Here is a 19,699-nt window from a genome sequence, read left to right as displayed (position 1 = left end):
TGAATGCACCTTCAGATCACTGGGGCACTTGTAAAATGCAGATTCTCCTTCTGCAGGCCCGGGGTGGGCCCTGAGAGTCTGCATTTCTAACCAGGTCCAGGTGATGCCAGAGCTGCTGGTCTGCGGACCACATCCTGCCTAGCAGGGATGCAGATGCTCCAGGGCAGCCAGGGCCTGGGCCGTTGGGATCCCAGCACAGCCCTTGGCCCCGTTACACGCTCCCCAGTTCCTGCCTGGCCTCCATGGAAGCACTCTCCCTCACATGCTCTTTTCTCCTTTGTCAACTCCCAGCCCTAATGTCATCCTTTCCCCTCCCCTCAGCCTGCCTTCGTTAAATTCCTTGTGGTGTTTAATGACAAATCAATAGATGAAGTCTGATCGGGCTGCCCAGGTATTACCATCTGTCGTCTTCTCTTCTGCCCAAAGGTCTTTTTTCCTTACAGAGAACAAAGGAGTGAGTCCTCCATGGGCCCACGCTTCTGCATCCTGTTCCGCACGTGTCTGTGGCTGGTTATTTACTGGCGCGGTGTTGGATGGGTCCTCTCCTCAGTTCCCCTCCTGCCTCCTCATTTGCCCTGACCTCTGCCGGGCCCTCTGCTCTTCCTCTTCCTTACCTCCATGTGCCCCATGTGTGTCTCAGCCTGGACCTCTGGACCTCAGGGGTCTTTACAAAACCTGATATTTGGGGTAGGCTGTGGGCTCAGCCCCTGGTGCCCTGGAATTGATGTCTGGTAGGTTCATTACCTGAGCTGCTAAGGAGGAATTCCAGCTCAGCGCGGTAGCCCGTGCATTCCCCTGCATTCCTTCCACTCGCAGAAATACTGCTGCACAGACAGAGACGGTGCCATAGCCCAAGGCTGGCCCACACTGTCCGGTGAGGGCGCTGCCCCTCCCCTCACCTGGGAAAGCCCCCAGCCCTCCTGCCCACTGGAGCTGGCACTGGCAAGGGGTTCCGCCAGGCTCAAGTCTGCCCTTCTCAGCTGCGTTTTTGGATATCAAGGAGCACAGGGCTCGAGTCCTGGGGCCTTTTTTTGTATTTTCTAAAGCCAGAGAGAGCTGCTTGGGGTGAACAGCATGGCTCCCCACCCACCCCCAGCCCTACCCATCCAAGCGTCCCTTTCCTCTTCTGTCAGTCAAGGGAGATCCCCCGTGTCTGCACTCCTGGAGCAGGCTACCTTGTGAGGATCCAGGTGGCCAGTCCCTGAAGGCAGGCACAGGGGTGATAAGCCATGAGTGCTGCGAGCTTTGGAGGGACCGCTGGAGTATGGTAACCAGCACTTACCAGCTCCCCGCCCCGTCCCAGCATTGTCCTGAGTGCTCTATGTAAGTCTTTATGTCCTCTTCCCTGGGCGCCTGCTGGCTGCCAGGCCCTGCTCCAGGCCCTGGGGGCGGCAAGGAGCAGCAGCCTGGGGAGGTCGCTTACTCCTCCTCTGCGGGTGAGTCAACTGAAAACAGTCGGCTCTGCAACGCGGCACGTGGTGGAAGGCACTGGCTTGGAAATTAAAGGTGGGTGAGGTACTCAAAAGGATGGGGCATGTGCTGTTTCAGCCGGGGTGGGGGTCTGGAGCAGTCACCCGGATGAAGTGAGGGGAGGAGGATGAGGAGACGGTCTGGGGAGAGTGGTGCACTGAGGGCAGGGGTCCTGTGGCAGAAGAAACCTGCTCGGCTGCCTTACAAAACCCCTGTGATGATTCTTTCCATTTTCTAGCAGAAGCAGCTGAAGCTCAGAGAGGTTGAGTCACTTACTCAAGTGCACACAGTGAGTGAGTGATGGAAGTGGGACTCAAACCCAAGTGTTTCTCGTTCTAACTTTTGTGTCCTTAACTGCTGCTTCCTGAATGGAGGTGGCGTAATGCCTCCTGTCCACACGGGCAGCCGTCACTGGTTCTCTCCTAGAAACGCATACCCATTAATGATAACACTCCTGGGTCAGCTTCCCCAAGTGGGGTCCCCACTTAGAGAAGGGCCAGATAAGGCCCTTTGAGATGGCAGGAGCAGGTCAGGCTCAGTGCATCAGAGCCCAAGAACAATGCTCTGTCGGCTCCTCACGGCAGCCTGCTGCCCCTCCCTCCTGGGCAGCAAATTATGGCCTCCGAATGTGTGCCCAGGCCTGCCTTTGACATCAGTGGGGCCCACCCGAGCCTCACCTTCAGGCTCCTGATAATCAGCTCTCTCTCCTCCCGGCTTCCCCCAAGACCTGCATGGAAATAAGTGTGTGTCTGCCAGGGATCAAATGCTTTTGGAGACAAAAGTCGGTGCAGAGGACATTACAGGGAGCTGTCATCTCGGCACGATGCTCCCGCACAAAGCCCTCTGCTCCTCTTTTGGGCTGACACAGTTTCAGCCTGAAAGCTTCCAGCAGGCTGACTTGGTTTTAAGTAAAAGCACATCCTATTATTTTTTTGAGAAATGAAGTGTAAAATTAACACTTATTATTCTTGAGCAGAGGAAAAAAAAAAGAGATGGGGGACTCAGATTTTTGGGCTTGCTGGATTGTTTATTTGGCAATTTGGGGCTTTATTTATTTTTATGTTTTTAAAATCATAATCAATCAATAGATTGCTGTGCCAGCCCTGACTTATGGGGACAGGGAGGGAAGGTCTGGGGCAGCGAGCAGGTGAAATCTACATTCCACTTTACAAATGAGCCAGGCTGCATAATTCACTTGAGTTGCGAGGTCTCTCTTATGGATGCCTGTCATGTGCTATAAAAAAAAGAAAAAAATAGAAAGGAGACGAAGCAATTGTGCGTCTTAACTCACAAAATCCTCCAGCCCCCACGCCGGGGCGCCGGGGCCTGCAGGCTCCCAGACAGCTTTGTCATTCTGCTCCAAGGTGTCGGCGCTCGGCCTGTGATCTTATATAATTCAGGAAAGTTATTCTCGGAGGGTGCCGCTATCTGCGGACCCTGCGACTTGGGACAGAAGAAGAGGTTGTCGGCGTCGGTGGGGTGAGAGCGATGGCGGCGGCGGCGAATTCCATCAGCATCCGCGGGCTGGCTCCACTGGGTCACAGCAAGCAGTGTTCGGCACTAACTAGGGCAGCCCCTCCCTGGCCACCCGCCTCCCTGGCCCTCCCCAGTTTTCCCGGATGGTTTACGGGCGGAGGTACACATAATGGACGCCCCAGGGGGCAACTCCCACCCCCTCCGGTGGGGAGAGGGCCTCGGGCTTCAGAAAGATTTGCAAATCAGATCTGGCCTGGCCTCGGGAGGTCCCAGGTCTGTGGGGTCCCCTCAGGCTTTATTATTTTCACCCCACCTTTACTTTTTGCTTGTTTTATTTTCCCTCTGCCCTCTCCCAGCTTTGACTCTCTTTAACACTTGGGGGAGAGCGAGGCAAGGGACCAGCGGCCCGGCAGCCATCCATTGGCTCTTGATCTAATTAGCCCGGAACCTCACATCACCCCGGTTTGGGGCTGTGATTTGCTTAAATGGCAGCTGTTGAGGCCCCGGAACCTGCTTGCAGCTCCAGGACTGCCTGACTGTGCACATATTTATGAACGTGGGTGCAGGGTGTAGCTGCAACTATGAATCAGAGGGGACCGGCTGATGAATTGCTCAGCGCTCAGAAAACGGAAAGTGACTGTCAGACATGATTTCTCTGATTTATAAGTTGCAGGAGCCTTCTTTGTCCTCTCGGTGTTTGTGTATCAGACTGGCACGTCTCCATTCACAGCCAAGTGGACAAAGGCCCCCGCTTGGCGGAGAGCAGTAAATCCTCCTTTGCCATCTCAGCCCAGGGAGCTAGCTCTGGCTGGGCAGGGGAACAGGGCCCAGCCAGGGGCATCTCTGTCCCATGAGTATTTCCCGAGCCCCTCCTGTGGGCCCAGCTTGGCCCTGATGCTTTGGGAGCCTGAGGAGGAGAAGACAGCCTCTGCACCTGTAGCCTGGTTGCCAGGATCAGAAAGACTCCTAGGATCCGGTTACATGAATGCAGAGTTGCTGTGCCCAGACAGGGGCAGCCGTGTGTGCTGGCGTACTCAGGGGAGGCTGCCTGGAGGTGGTGTGCAGGTGGAACACATACGAATAAGGAGAGACTCAGAGCACTGCCCCCACCTGGTTGTGTTACTTCAGCAAGTGCTCTAATTCTCTGAACCCATTTTTTCTTTCCTAGAAATGTTTTTTTCCCAGTAAGCAGGGTTAATTCTGAGATTCAATTTATGTTATAAACTTAAATTAAGGTATGTTATAAATTTAAATGTGTATTATAAACTATACTAGAAACCTCCGTACAATTGTCATTTTCACACACCCTCTACTTCATTACTTCATTAATGTCCAAGAAGTGTCCACATTCTAATAGGAAGGCCACAAATAAAGCTGATGTCTGTCTCTCTCGTTCATTCCTTCATTCATTCCTTGAACCCATACTCCGTGCCAAGCCCTGAGAAGCATTGTTTGTGTGGGGGCGGGGGTGTGTGGGGGCTCCTCTGAGGCAGTGCCCCACTGGAGGCCATCTCTAATTATGAGGAGGGTCTCCCGAAGGGACGTGGAGGACGTGCGTGAGGCCCGTGCAGCGAGCGTGCTGAGCCAGCCCTGTGTCCCAGGACTTGTCAATGAGTCCCTTTTCCGCATATAAATGGAAGCTCTGCGCACATCTCTGTCGGGTGCATGTGGCCTAGTTGCCGGGGCTCCAGGGGCATGACAAACACCCGGTAGATTCCAGCCAGCGGGCTATGTGGGGCAGGCCCACCTGCACGCACACGTGTACGTCCGCCTCTGCGGTGGGATGCCTGTGGGGGACGGCTGGGCCGGAGGGATGCCTGCTGTCCCTTCCAGCCCCTGCCAGGGCCTGGGGACCCAGGGCCTGGCCAGGAGCCTCAGCCCATCTGTGTTCCTGTTTTGCCACTGGCAGAGCCCCTCTGCTACCTAATTCTTGCCTTTGAGGGCAAATCGAGCACCTGGCGCCTTTGGTGAGGCTGGTTCCCTGGGGGAGCCCGAGGGGGAGCCTGTGTCCTTGGATGTCCCAGATAACACTCTCACTGATACCAGCCTGCCTGGCAACAAACACTTATTGAGCACTTGCTGTGTGCCGGGGCTGGTCAAACTCCTTCTCATGTGTTGACTTATTTAATTCTCGAGTCGACTATAAGAGGAAGGGTGTTTTTTAGCAGGGGAGGATTTGACTTTTTTTTAAAAGACTATTTTTTTAGAGTTTATGATAAAATTGAGAGGAAGACGCAGAGATTTCCCTTACGCCTGTGTCCCCCTACATCCATAGCATCCCCGTTGTTAACATCACTCACCAGAATGGTCCATTTTTTTGCAAAGATGAACCTGCAGTGACATCTCATAATCACCCACAGTCCATCGTCTGCCTTGGGGTTCACTCTTGGTGTTGCACATTCTATAAATGTGTAATTTATATATAATGGCGTGTATGCATCATTATAATGTCATATAGAGTATTTTCACTGCCCTAAAAATCCCCTGTGCTCCACCTGCTCACCCCTCCCCACCCCCAGCAGCCGCTGATCTTTTTACTGTCTCATAGTTCTGCCTTTTCCACAGTGTCATGTGGTTGGAATCATACAGTTGTGGCCTTTTCAGATCGGCTTTTTTCACTGAATCTTATGTGTTTAAGGTTCCTCCGTGTCTTTTCCTGGCTCATTTCTTTTTACAACTGAATTATAATCCACTGTCTGGATGTGCCAGTTTACTTATTCATTAATCTACAGAAGGCCGTCTTGGTGGCTTCCAAGTTTGGGTGATTATGAATGAAGTTGATGTAAGCACCATGTGCAGGTTTTTGGGTGGACGTAAGTTTTCGTCTCCTTTGGGTGAATACTGAAGAGCGAGATTGCTCGATTGGATGGTGAGTATGTTAGTTTGGTGAGAAGCTGCCAAGTGGCTGTACCATTTTGCGCTCCCCCCCGCAGTGAGTGAGCGTCCTGTCGCTCTGCATCCTCCTCAGCATTTGGTATTGTCAGTGGTCTGGATTTTGGCCATTCTAATAGCTGTGTAGTCATAAGGAAGGCTGTGACTGAATGTGTTAGAAAAGAGGAAACTGAGGCACAGAGAGGTTATATAACTACCCAAGATCACGCAATGAGTGGCAGAGCCAGGTTCCAACCCTGGGTGATGTGATGGTTAAGCTGGGACTTCCTTCTACCCCGTGTTGACCACCGGGCCACACGGGCCTCAGACACCGGCCCCTCCCATGACTCTCATGAGGCAGGGTCTCAGGTGGCCCTCACTTACCGAGCATGAACTGATGCCCAGGCCACACGGTATGAAGAGGCCAGGATTTGCACTCTGCCCCGCTGATCCTGGGCGGAGGCTCAGATGTCCGCTCTGCGCCTCTTGACACTGGTGTGAAGCTGTCACTCGGGGCCATGCTCCCTTCCCCGGGTGACTTTGAATGAAGTTTTGGGGTCACAGCAGCTCCCAGGTGGGGCGATGGAGCCATGTTCTGATCTGGAAGCAGGACAGGGTGTCTGTCCGTTGTCTGTGATCCACTGGATAGGCCATCTGTTTCCAAAAAAAGGAGAGCGTTTATTGCTTTTTGCAGTATCTTCCAGTGGCTGCCCATCCATCTGAGAGGAAAATCCCCAAGTCTTCCAGTGGCTGGCAAGACCCTCTGCGGTGTGTCCCTCTGTCCACCCTGACTTCACCCCCACCCTGCCCCCCTGCCCCGCCCCTGAGCTTCAGACACACTGCCCCCTTGCTGCCTTCAGGCCGGCCCTGCACGACCCCCATCAGGGCCCTGCCCCCACCCTCTCCTAGAGGGCGCCCTTGTTTTCACATCACCTCCGACGCTGTGTTCTGTGGGGACCATTTTATTTATCTGTCTTCCTCCCGACTAGAGTGGGGGCAAGCACATGGTCTGCTCAGTTCTCCACAGAATCCCCAGCTCGTAGCAAAGTACCTAGCACATAGTACATGCTTAGTAAATACTCAACTGGATTTTTTAAAATCCTTATTGGACTCCCTTCTCCGTGCAGACTCCATCTGGGGCCCCTCTCCACTGTGACGTGGTCTCGGGTTCAAGCTGTTGCTGGACCAGCAGGAGAAATCACAGTAAATGACACTTTCAAGAGCCAGATATTAGGAGCTGGCCCCTGGGGTCTGTAAGCCTTGGGGGCTGGACCATCTGGAGCGAGATGGATCTTGGCATCCTCGGCCCCCACACCAGCCCTGGTTCTGGGGATTGGGTTGGGGCTGGCCTGAGGGGTCCTGGGCCATGGGCCGCTGCCCAGAGGACGTGGTGTGCAGAGCCGCTGACCGGCTGTGGTTCTCCTTGCAGAGGAAGGCATCAACCACGAGTGTAAGCTGTGCAACCAGATGTTCGACTCCCCGGCCAAGCTCCTCTGTCACCTCATCGAGCACAGCTTCGAGGGCATGGGCGGCACCTTCAAATGCCCTGTGTGCTTCACAGGTAAGGTGCCCTGCCATGTGTCTGGCAGGGAGCACGTGGGGAGAGGGAAGGGACCCAGGGGCCCAGCCCTTTAATTGCTGGGCCTCGCCTGGTCTGACGTGGACCTGGAGTTCATGGGGAAAGCCCCAGGGATCTGCAGCCCCGCTCCCTGCGTCCTCTGTTAGAGCTGACCCACGCCCTCCCGTCTGTGCTCTCCGGCATCTCCTCTTAGGCAAGTTGGGCAGCCCCCTCACCCCTGCATGCAGTGGCTGCGAGTCCTTTGTCCACCCCGGCCTCGGCCCTCCGTGGTAGTTTGCCCCTCACAGGCTTCGTGCCCATCTCCCTGAGCTGCGAGCTCTGTCCAGCACAGGGGGCTTCTCCCTTTGCACACCTCCTGGCCTGTCTCAGTGCATGCTCCAGCCGTGCTCTAGGCCGCAGGGGTCAAGGGCAGCTCTGCCGGCCAAGGCCCCAGCCCCCAGGCCCCAGACTGGCTGCTGGCCCAGGCGAGCGGCTGTCCCGGCCTGAGGCGAGTCTCAGGGGCTCTGCTGGCCCCCCTCCTGCTGCCCAGATGGCAGCCGGTGTGTGGGGGAGCCTGGCCTGCCTCTGCCTCCCCCGACATCTGTTGTCTGCCATGGCGGGAAGCCCCCCTGGGGAGGTGCCTGGCGGGAGGGGAGCTCTGAGGTGCTCACCTCCCAGACATGCAGCTGCCTCAGGGCCACCTCCTGCCTGTGCCCAGGGCTGAGGCTGCCCTGTGGACCCGCCGCCGGGAAGCTGGCATGCGACCTGCTCCGGGACATGCCTGAGGGAGGCGCTCTGCTATGGGGATGTCCTCACACACTCACACCCCTCTGGAGTTCCCGAGAGCCTTGGCACGCCCGGTGCCTCTTCCCTCAGTCTGGGAGCCCCTATCTGCTATGTCACACTCTAGGGCTGTGCTGGGGCTGCACCGAGGGGCCTACCAGGTGAGCTGATCCCGGACCCCGGGGCCCTGTGTGGGGTCTAAGGACGCCAACAATAACCTCAGAAAGAATAGTAATTCCTGTTTCTCGAGCACCTTCTTGTACCAGACACTGTGCTAAGCTTATGTAATTCAGATCCTGGCTCTGCCACCTGATAGCAGCGGGACCAAGGACAAGTCACTTAACACTCCTAGGGCCTCAGTTTTCTCCTCTATAAAATGGGGATCACACCAGTGGCTGCCATACAGGCCAGTGCTGTATTCAAGGAGCCCACACGGTGAAGGTATCTGGTGAATGATGATGACGACAATGATGACGTTCATTGTGGCTAGTTATGTGGCAGGGCATCTTTTAAGCATTTTGCAAGTATTAACCCATTTGACTCTCCCAGCCATCTAGTGAGCTACATACTTTAATGATCCCCGTTTCTCAGATAAAGTAATGAAGCCCAGAGAGGTTAAGTGACTTGTCCAATGTTGCACAGACTGTAAGTGACAGAGCTCAGCCTCACTGGCTTGGGTTCCCTCTAGTAGGTGCCAATGCTCCCAATAGCCCATTGTTTGGCTGACTGTGTCCACATCTGGGTGATCCCTACTTGTGAGTGGAGTGGGAGCGGCTGCGCCAGGTGGCTGGGTTAGTGTCCCCAGAGTTTGGCCCCTGATGGCCATGTCCGTGTCTAGTCTTTGTCCAGGCCAACAAGTTGCAGCAGCACATCTTTGCCGTGCACGGGCAAGAGGACAAGATCTATGACTGCTCGCAGTGCCCACAGAAGTTCTTCTTCCAGACCGAGCTGCAGGTGAGTGCTCTCGTCTGCTGCACACACCCCTCCTTATCCTCCTTGGGGCCCCCATTGGCACCGAGGGTGTTGGGGTGAAGTCATGGTGATGAGGCCTTGTACTCAGCATCACCCCAACTGGAAAAGCAACAGGTGGCTGGACTTGCCTTGTGGGTCTGGAGCCAGCGGCTGCCCTCCTGGCTGGTTGACGTAGGGTATGCCCTCTGGGCCTCTGCTGGCCTCGCATTCTCAGGAAAGCCAGGATGTAGCAGCAGATCCTGGAGCAGGAGTCCAAAGGCTTATGTTTGTGGTGTTTCTGTGGCAAATCCCTGCCCTTCTTGGGGATTCCGTTTCCCCGCCTCTATTGCATGATGGTGTTTGGCTGAGCTTTGGAGCTATGGCTGGCATGGCTGAGTCCTGGGTCTGGGGTCTCAGAGTCCCAGGAAAGCCAGCCAAGAGAGCAGTGGATACCAGCCTGGGCCCCAACGCAGAGCAACGGATTCCCACCAGGGGTTCCCAGGCTGATGTGGCCTCAGGAGAGGCACATGGCCCTGAGCAGCTTCCTCAGATCCCCATCCAGGGCCTGCAGAGCTGAGAGGGCCCTTGTGAAGGGAAGCTGCTGTGGGGGTCCTCCCTAGGCACCTGCAGTCACTCTCCTCGGCATCCCGTGGGGCCCCCCACCTCTTACTGGTTCCTGAGGACCAAGATCTGTGTCCACGTGAAACTGCCTTCTCATCCACTGATTTTTGCAAGAAATACTTGTGACACTGGAGAGGTCATGCGCCTACCATAAATACCACACGTGCACACTGAAAAATCACACGTGCACTGTACACAGATGGTGTCATCACACACACAGGAAAGTTCCATGCACATAGTTCCTACACACGCACACACACACGCGGAAACACCGTCGTCAAAGAGTAACACTGCGCACACAGCATAACACCCCAGCCCAAGGGGAAGTGCTGCACGGATGGCCACAGGAAGGCCACATGTCTGCACAGACCTGCTGAAGTGCCATAAACCGTGAATGACGCCGTCTTCAGTTGGGGTGCAGGCTCGGTCATGCTGCAGTAGCAAACATCCTCCTCATCTCAGTGTCTTCAAACAACAGGGATTCGTTTGTTGCTCGTGTTACGTGTCCAGGTAGGTGGCAGAGGAGGGCCTGTTCACGACACTCAGATGGTCACTCAGTGACCTGGGCCCTCGGAGGGTCCATCTCCGCTCCTGCTTGCGTGGTCACCAGGCGGGGAGAAGAGGGAGGTGGTGATTCGCCCGCCGGCTCTCCCAGCTTGCCCTGGGAAATGACACACGTCTCCTCCTCTCACATTGTCTTGGCCAGAGCCAGTCCCCTGGCCATGCCCAGTTTCAAAGGGGTGAGGAAGGTCGTCCCTCCCTGTGCCTGGAAGGAGAGGAGAGCGGGCGTCTGTTAGCACCCTGAGGACTAGCCCATGTGGGCCCGCAGGGAGTGTCTGCCCACCGGAACGCGCCCGGCCCGCACGCCTGGGCAAGTGCTGATCCCGCACTTGGCACTCGCCGCCACCTGCGGGACGAGCTGAGGCCGTGGCAGCCGGGGCAAAGTCCTGAAGTTGCTCGGGGGCAGCAGCGGTGCCCCTCTCCTGAGGTGGAAGGGCGCAGCCTCACCCCATGGCGTGGGAGACTCCTCTCCGCGCTGCGCTCCAGCCTGTCCACACAGCCAGGCCCAGGCCCGCCTGTCTGCACAGCAGCTGGCAGCGTCGCCCAGAGGAAATGAAAGCAGGCCTGTGGAGGGCATGGGGGATTCACATCGGCAGTCAGGGTCCCGGTCCAATGGGCTGGCCGTGCCAGAGCTGGGCGGGCGGAGCTGGCAGGCCTGGCCTCTGACCTGGAAGAGTGCCTGCACAGTTTGCAAACAGCCTGTTGCTTTTTATTCTCTGGGTGGCCCCTCTGAGTTCCTCTAAGTCCTTGTATCTCTCATGTAGCCTTCATCCCATCACACTGTGGGACAGAGTAACCGACCCAGGCCCAGAGTGGGGGTTCCACTTCCAAACAGCCACCAGCAAGTTAGTGACCCTGCCCTGGGCTCACTGCTGTCTCCCCACTGACCCACACTCTGAGCTGTGCCTCTGTGCTGAGGCTGGGGGACGGCTGGCTGTCCCTGCTCTTCTATAACCAAGGGGGATTAGTGCCAGTGCCTGGGGCCGGGCCGTCCAGGGAACCTGCTTGCCGTGCGCCCTTCCTCCCAGGTGCACCCTGGGCCTCAGCCTCCCACCTGCCTCACGTGCCTGGCCCAGCTTCCAAAATAGGCCCCAGGTCCCCAGACACCTGAGGCTTTTTATAGCCTGACATGACAGCCTGCTTTAGACCCACTAGCACATATAAACTATGGTTTACTTAAACGTCAGACTTGCTCAGCCCTCCCGTCCTCCAGCATTGTCCTGGATGCCAGGAGAGGGATGACTGCTCTCCTTCTTGTTGGCTTTAAGGTTTTTCCCAGAGAAGTTTCCCGGTTCTGCCTCTTCTGGGCTTTGTTGGTGTCACTGTGCCAGTGGCCTCCCTCGGGCAGCAGAGGTGTAGGGAGCGGCAGCTTCAAGCTGGGTCTCGCTCCAGCTATGCCCGCCCGGGGCTGCAGGCTGTGCCAGACGCCAGAATGGTTTGTGTGAGCTGGTGGTTTCCTGGGTCACCCCACCAGCCTTTCAGGCAGATCCTCAAATGCCGAGAACCTCGCTAAATTATAGCCTTAACGAGTCACTATTTTCTGCAATTAGTGATTTTAATTACAGACCATTTAAATGTGGAAGTGCTGTAGCAATGCCAAATCTATGCCAATAATGGCTTTCGTTAAGTAACTTGAATAGTGGTTTTCTGGTTTTCTGAGAGGAGGGTTTGTCTAGGGATTGAAGTCTTCATTGTCATTACGCTGAGGCTGGGGCTGGCAGGTGAGCGTGTTGTTTCCCTGGGGTGGCGTGGGGAGTTTGGGTGGTATGGCAGGACGCAGGCCCGGGCCTTGCTGGGGCCTTGACCAGCTCTGTTGGCCGTATGTCATTTGAGGTCCTGTGCGGGACTCAGAGAAGCTAACGTTCGTTGGCACACATAAGTCTGGGCTGCGAGGTCTCAGGAAGGTCAAGCTCAGGATTGTTGTCACTGTAGGACAGGAGGCCCTGCTGTGGATATAGAGGCAGTAGAGGTGTGATTGGACCCTGGCAAGCTTGGGCTGTGTCAGTGATGTGTCTGCCTCCAAAGGGAATGTTCTCTTAGGATGCATTAACAGGAGCACAGTTGCCAGGATGAGGGAGGTACAAGTCCTGTTTGATTCTGAGTTCACCTGGCTCCGCCCAAAGACTGAGATTAATTTAGAGGATTTTGGACAAACCGGGGCACATGAATGACAGAGCGATTAGGAGCATGACTGGGAGCTGAGCTTTGCTGCTCATTTGTTCGCAGCATCTATCTGCAGGGCCCACTGTGCACCAGGCACTAGAACTAGGAACCGACAAGACAGTGGTGAACAAGACAGAGAAACACCCCTAGGGCCTGCATTCTAGAGGGATTGATGGTCACTGTCCAGTGGGGGTCAATGACATAAGAACATGAAACTAGGTAATAGGCCAGAGCGTGATGGGGGTGAGGGTGGGTACTCCCTGGTGAGCGTGGTCAGGGAGGGCCTCTGAAGAGATAGCATTTGAGCCAAGACCTGGATGGTGAGAGGGAAGGAGAGAGTGGAAGAGGGCCGTCAGTGCCAAGGCCCTGTGGCCAGTGGGAGCTGGCGTATTGTGGGGACAAGGAAGGCAAAGTGTGGCTGAAGCACAGTGAGTTGGGGGGATGGTGTGAAGGGGGCTGGGAGGTGGAGCCCCAGTCACGGCAGGGTCTGTGGGACAGTGAAGGGGTTTGGATTTTTATCCCCATTGTGATGGGAAACAAAGTAAGGAAGAGAAATTGTCTGATTTATACCATGCATCAAAATTTGAGAAGTTTGGCTCTTGAAAGGCACTGTTAAAAGAATGAAAAGTTGTAGACTGGGAGAAGATACTTGCAAATCACATATTTGATAAAGGGCTTGTATCCAGAACATATAAAAGAACCTCTCAAAACTCAATAATGAGGGGGAAAAATCAACCAAAAAATGAGCGAAAAATTTCAACACTTTACCAAAGAAGCATGGATGCCCAACATCATTAGTCAAGAGGGAAGTGCAAATGACAATCCCAGGGTCATGCCACCTCACACCTGTTAGAATGACTAAAACAAAACAGGAAACGCACAACACCAAGTGCTGGCCAGGGTGTGGAGGAGCGATTGGAACTCTCATACGTCGTGGTGGAAGTGCCAAATGGTGCAGCCACATAGCAGAATAGTTTGTCATTTTCTTATAAAGTTAAAAATATACTTAACATATGACCTTGCAATCCTACTGCAAGTGTTTACCCGAGAGAACTGAAAACATACTCACACAACAGCCTCTATGTGAATGAGGGTGGTGGCTTTATTTATAACGGCCCCACACTGGACACCCCCTGATGGTCCCTTACCTGGTGAATGGATAGATGGATGCGGTGCGTTCGTACAGCGGACCACTGCTCAGTAATGAAAAGCAGCTCTGATACATGCACAACGTGCATGAGTCCCAAGTGCCAAGTGAGGAAGCCAGACTCCAAAGGCTCCATCCTGTAAGGTTCTGTGTACATGACATTCTGGAAAAGGCAAAAATATTGGAATAGAAAACAGACCAATAGTTGCCAGGGGCTGGAAGGGGGGTAAGAAATAGGGGAGACTAAGCAAGGTTCATCTAAATGTACACACAAGCACATACTTGCACACTCCACCCCACACCCTGAGTGCTCAGGCAGTGTGCTTGGCTGTGGGGATCCAGCCTGACTCGGAGCTTTTGGAGACCATTAGGTCGGGATCGGACGTGGATGGGCTGCAGTGGAAGTGTGGTGCCGGCCGCCTTCAGGCATTTTAAGCCCTGTTGGGGAGAGGGCTCCGCAGTGTGCTTCCAGGGGCCCCAAGACTGTGGTGGCGGCAGACTGGCGGGCGTGCCTTCTGGCCTCTGGCGGTCGTGGCTCAGGCTCACTCTCTGCAGTTCACACAAGCAGGACAGGGATCGAGTTGCAGGGACACGGGGGCTTTTGGATGCTAAGAGCAGGAAGTGTCGTGGTTGTCGGCCGTGTTCCCCGGGACCGTCCGTTTATTGAGGCAGTGACCGTCTGCCTCGGCCTCTTTCTGGCTTGTGCTGTGTTCTCCTCCTGCAGCCTGACTCTCTGGGCTCCTCTAGACAAGGAGGAAGGTGGCCAGCGCCACCAAGGCTCCTGTCATTTCTGCCCAGACAGACACAGCTGGCTGTTTGGACAGAGGGGGTTTAGCATGGGGATTTGGTTACACAGATAACCACGAAGAACACCCAGCTCACCTGGAAGTAGTGACTGTAGCCAGCGCACAGGCAGCAGGTTCTAGACCCCTGGAGAGGGAATCTGAGGGCTGAGCTCAGGTCAGCTGTCCAACCCTGCTCCAGTGAGCTGTGGCCCAGAGCGGGGCCGCACAGTATAAACCAGCAGGAGGAGGGGAGCGTGGGCTGGTGGACACCCCAGATGCCTACTCCTTGGGAAAGCTGTCTACAAATAGAAGAAATGGAAGGTGGTGAGGTCCCTGCTGGTAGAGGTGTGCAAACAGAGCCCTGTCCGAAATGCTGCAGGAGGAGGCGGGGAGCATTGTCTCTGGGAGAGCAGCTCTGTATTTGAAGCCTTGCTCCGTCATTTACCAGCTGTGGACCTGAGGTTTCTTATCTGTAAACAGGGGTGTTAATAGTTTCCTTCCTCACAGTTGTGTTGTGTAAGGCCCTTGCACAGTGGCTGGCATATAGGAAGAGCTTGGTAGATGCTACCTTTGTTATTTACCTTTATTATTATTATTGGAGTTATTTTTGCCATTATTATTATTAGCATATTATTAGCACGAGCCGTTTGAGGATTAGATGACTTTCTAGGGTCTCTCCATTAGAGGTTGCCGTGATTTCATGATTTCTGGCCTGAGTTTGAACAAAGTGGGACTCTGAATCCTTCCCTCTGGCACCTAGCCAAGTCTCAAGGCCACAGGCACAGGAGAGCCACCCTGGGCCGTGGGGAGGAGCTGGGTGTGCAGGGCAGGGAGGCAAGGTGGACAGGGCATCGAGCGGGGCCAAGGACGCGACTTCAAGTCCTCTTTGTACACGTTTCTGAGTGCCTAAGGCCTGGGCCTTCTCTCTGGACCCTGTTGTTCTCGGCTGGGCCCGGACTCAGTGGAGGGTGCTGTGCCGATTGGGTTGAGGTTGGGACACAACTCTGTAAACCACAGACCCCAAAAATGTGAGGGCTGTCGGCCCAGCATTTCCAGCCTCAGGCCTTAGCAGATGAAGGCCTGGGGCCCTATGGGCCCCTTGCCAGGGGTCGGCTGACCTGAGGGCAAGGGTGCTCTGCCTGCCCAGCCCAGCCGTCTGTGATTCCCCGTGGACACCTCTGTGCCCACAGACACTGGGCACAATGGCGCCTCCTTCTCTCCGTCCTGAGAGCCTGCCTGCACCCCGTTCTTCACCATCCCGCAGGGTGCGTAAAGGGAGTGGGCAGATTCCCAGCCCTACAGACCTCTGACGTGTGGAGGAGCTCCCCTGAAACTGACAGGAAATAGTTGTAACAGGTGCCACCCTGCCTGGATCCCTGCTGTGAGCCAGGCCCCGTTCTACACATTTTACACAGATTGTCTCAGCGCAATCCCACGAAGTGGGTACTCTCATCCCTATTTACAGATATGGAAACTGAGACCCCGAGAGGTTAAGCGATTTGGCCAGGGTCACTAGCAAATGGCAGAGCCACATGCAAAGCTGATTGTCTTCGCCACCACTGCAGACAGAAACCCTCCAAAGTTTAAATGAATTGCCGTTTATATGAGCTAATAGATTTAAATGAGGCCTGCAGTGCTGAACTATAAAAAGCCTTTGTGTCAGGGGACCCAGAAACTATTTTAGTAGTTGGGCCGGGCAGGTGGCACGGTAGCAGTAACGGGATGCAGAAGAGCCCTCTCCTCTGGGGGCCAGGCGGAGGCACCCTGGAGGCCCGTGTTGCAGGGGCCAGGCCCGGAGCCGGGTTTGCCAGGCTGGAGTTTGAGGCCAGGAGCCTGCAAACCTTCTTGCAATGAGCCAGGGTGTTAGTTCAGCTCAGGCCAGCTTGGAGAGAGGAAGGATTATGTCCAGTCCTGGAGACAGGAGCCTCACAAGCCCTCAGGCTTCCTGGAGCTGCTGCCTCCCCCGTCACGGCAACCTGGGACCTGCTGGGCACTGTCCCAGGGAGGTGGGAGCCAGAGAAAGGCTCTTCTGGCATCTGCAACTTCTGGCATCCTGCAAACCTCCATGACGAGGCCAGGCTGGGGGGAGCCGTGGGCCTGTCCCATGCCCAGGAATCGAGACTCCCTCACTGACAAAGCCAGGGGCTGCAGGAAGCGCTTTCCGAGTGTGGCCGTGGCGGCAAAGCGGCCAGCTGAGCGTTGAGCAGGCACATTTAAAGGATTAGCTCACGCTGTTTGCTTGTGTGTGCCTGATCGGGCCGCTTCCAGCTACGTGATTACGATTGATTAAAGCAGAGCGAGGTATTCTAACAAGCAGCCCGGAGCCCTTCTGATGGGGCCTGCGGGCCCTGCCAGGCTGGATCCTGGTGGCCAGCCAGGGGGAGGTGTCTGAGCCAGGGCATGGTCTGAGCTCCATTGGGACCCTTCCTTCTCAGGCCTCAAGAGCTTTTGGTTTGACCCTTTCCCTCGTTCCTTTTCCATTCAACAAACATTTAGTACCGAGTACCTACCGTAAGCACCATCATGGGAGCTCAGGATGCAGCTTGAACAGGGGGACAAGGTCCCTATTCTCATGGAGCTGACGTTTTATGGGAGACACCAGTGATAAGTCAGTGAAGATGAAACTAGGTCATCTCAGATCGTGGAATTTTGAAGACAGTCAAACACTGTGCGGTGACGGAGAATAGTGTGTGTGTGTGCATGTGCGCACATGTGTCGGGCAAGGCTGAGGAATGTTGGGGATGAACAATCACATCAGGTGGTCAGGGAAGGCTGGCATCTCAGCTGAGTCCTGAAGGTTGAGAAGGAGCCAGGAGTAGAAAGAGCTGTTCCAGGAGAAGGAACAGCCAGTGCAAACGCTCAGAGGCAGGGGCAGATTTGTGGTGTCCAGGGAACAGAGAAGAGGGCAGTGGGGCTGGAGTGGGGTGAGCACATCCTTGGTTCATTCCTCGGGGCTGCTGTGTCGCTTGCTCCTCGAGGTGGGTGCTTCCCCGAGGTGCTGGTCCTGCTGACACTTCTGCCTGGATGCCCTTCTCTTCCCAGGCTTCAGGCCCCAGCTCAAGTGGTCCCTTCTCTGAGAAGCCCTCCCTCCTATGACCTCTCCAGGCCTGGGTTTAACCCCGATCTCTTTGCCAATGCAGTTGTAGTAACTATGCCTACACCTGACTTCCCAGTCTAATGTGAGTTTTTGGAGGCTGAAGACTTCCTCTCCATCCATCCATCCATCCATCCGTCCATCCATCCTCCATCCATTTATCACATGTTGTATCATATTTTTTTAGCTCCTAGAAAGTAGGAAAATTAAGGAAAGAGAACACAAACAGGGAAAGGAGAAAAAGAAGGAAGCTGCAACTGCGGATTGTAGGAGCCCATTTTTAAAACTCCTGGTCTTACAAGATGGGTAACCGAGGAGCCAGCCTCCATGCCTCTTTGTGCTGCTGCCGTCAGATTCAGCCAGATAATTATAACTAATAATAATTAAAAATTAAAGTGCTCTAGGCACATGCTTAGCATTTGACTCTTTGGCTGAGCTTCCTGTGAGTAGCAGCGTCTTCCTTCTTCCTGCTTTAAAGACAGCCCAGTCCACACTGGCTGCTGCTTCAGGGGAGCAGGCCTGGCTGGGCTTGGCTCGGGGCAGCGAGAGGGAGGTGCCAGGCCACCAGCACCTTGCACTGGGGTCCTCCCAGGTTGCCCCGCCCCCATTACTTTGTCCTGTAGACATTTGTGCCTCTCTGGCCTCAGTTTCTTAGTCTGTAAAATGGGTAAGACCTACTGTCTCGGGTAGTTGTGAAGATCGAGGGTTCTCATGCATAGAGCACTTCATGAGGTTTCCTGTGGGTACTTACCGCATGCTTCAGGGTACGATCCCTTGTGCTTCTTGCCTTCCCCACTAGGGTGGGAACCAGAGCCCAGCACAGCTCGAATTCTGTTAAATGTGGCAACATGGTGTGGCAGTGCCAGGCCGTGCCCACACCACAGGACAGAAGACAGCCTGGCTTCAAATCCCAGCCCCACTACTGAGCAGCTCTGTGACCTTGAGCAAGTCACTGACCCTCTCTGGACCTCAGTAGATGGGGGTTACTGACAGTTCCTTCCTCCTGGGTGTTGGGGGACTGGAAACAGTGGTGCCTGAAAAACCTTCAGCACTGGGTCTGGCTCAGAGTCAAGGTTTGGTAAGCATCAGCCACTGTCGTCATCGTCATCATCGTTGTGACCGTGATCTGGGTGCCCCTGAGCTTTCGGTTCCCTGCTTCATTGACTCATTCCTTCAGTCTGTCGTGTGTGGATGTGCTCAGTATAGCCCAAGTGTTTACTGAGCCCCTACTAGGCGCAGGTGTGTGCAGGTGCTGGGGACACAGAGGCCTGAGTCCCTCGTGTTGTGTGGAGAGGAACAGTGCCCCGATGGGGACAAGCAGAAAGAATGCTCACTGTGTGTTTGTGGCATAATGGAGTCTAATATGCTGCACTAGAGTCCAGTGTGGGGCAGATCACCTGGTCCTGTCAGATGGTAAGTGCAACATGATGTACGTAGCAGCGAGGCCCCACGCCAGAGCACGGGAGGCTGGGAGGCTGAGCTTTGCCCCTTCCTCACTGTGTCCCCAGGCACCACCCGGCTGTGTCTCTTGTTTATTCACGTGAGTGGAGCAGGATCCAGGTCTTTCCTGCTCCCAATGCTGTATTGTCATCATCACCATCTCTTACCACTGCCACCACTTGGGGTGGCTGAACCTCCCGAGGGGCTGTGTGTGATGACTTAGGGTCTGCGTCTGAAGAAGACGCAGGGGTGGACACTGACTCTGCTTCTTGTCCTTCTGAGGTCCAGGGCGCAAGCCTAAGCCACTCACCCCAGTGCAGTTATAACCAGACAACATTTTCTGAGTGCTTACTGGGAGCCTGACTCCGTCTCTTCACATGCGTAGTCTTTTGAGACCTCACAATGACCCAACAAGTAGGGGATCTTATGATTTCCATGTCACGGATGGGTAAACTGAGGCTCCCCAGGGTCACACAGCTGCTAGAGTTGCAGGGCTGTGAACACAGGCAGCCTGACACTGGAGTCTGTGTTCTTAGCCCTGAGCCTGAGGCCGTGGGCTTGCAGGCAACTCTCAAGCTCTTAGGATCCAATTAGAGGCCTCTGGGTCCTAGGTGCTGGGGGCAGGCGGGCAGGCGGGCAGGCCACTCCTCCCAGGAGGGCCAGAGGTCCAGAGGGTGACCCGGGGGTCACACAGCTCTCAGCATGTGTGGGTGCCCTGCTCCCGGCAGCCTGGGTGGGCAGCGGCTTCTGTGCTCAGATGCCCTCGTGAGCCCTGGGGC

General features: G+C 55.2%; 1 protein-coding gene across 3 annotated transcripts in view; it reads left to right on the top strand.

Moving 5' to 3' along the window:
• ZNF423 (zinc finger protein 423) overlaps nucleotides 1-19,699 on the top strand; it is a 320,871-nt gene that overhangs the window by 284,108 nt on the left and 17,064 nt on the right. For all 3 annotated transcript variants that reach the window (XM_046680367.1, XM_046680368.1, XM_046680369.1), the window contains 2 exons: nucleotides 7,247-7,378; nucleotides 8,997-9,112. In XM_046680367.1, the coding sequence (XP_046536323.1) occupies nucleotides 7,247-7,378; nucleotides 8,997-9,112 (248 nt within the window). The remainder of the gene's footprint in view (nucleotides 1-7,246; nucleotides 7,379-8,996; nucleotides 9,113-19,699) is intronic.

Source organism: Equus quagga, chromosome 13 (genome assembly GCF_021613505.1).
Source record: "Equus quagga isolate Etosha38 chromosome 13, UCLA_HA_Equagga_1.0, whole genome shotgun sequence".
Lineage (NCBI taxonomy): Eukaryota > Metazoa > Chordata > Mammalia > Perissodactyla > Equidae > Equus > Equus quagga.
The sequence above is the reverse complement of the archived record's forward strand: the minus strand, read 5'-3'. Positions and strand labels throughout refer to the sequence as shown.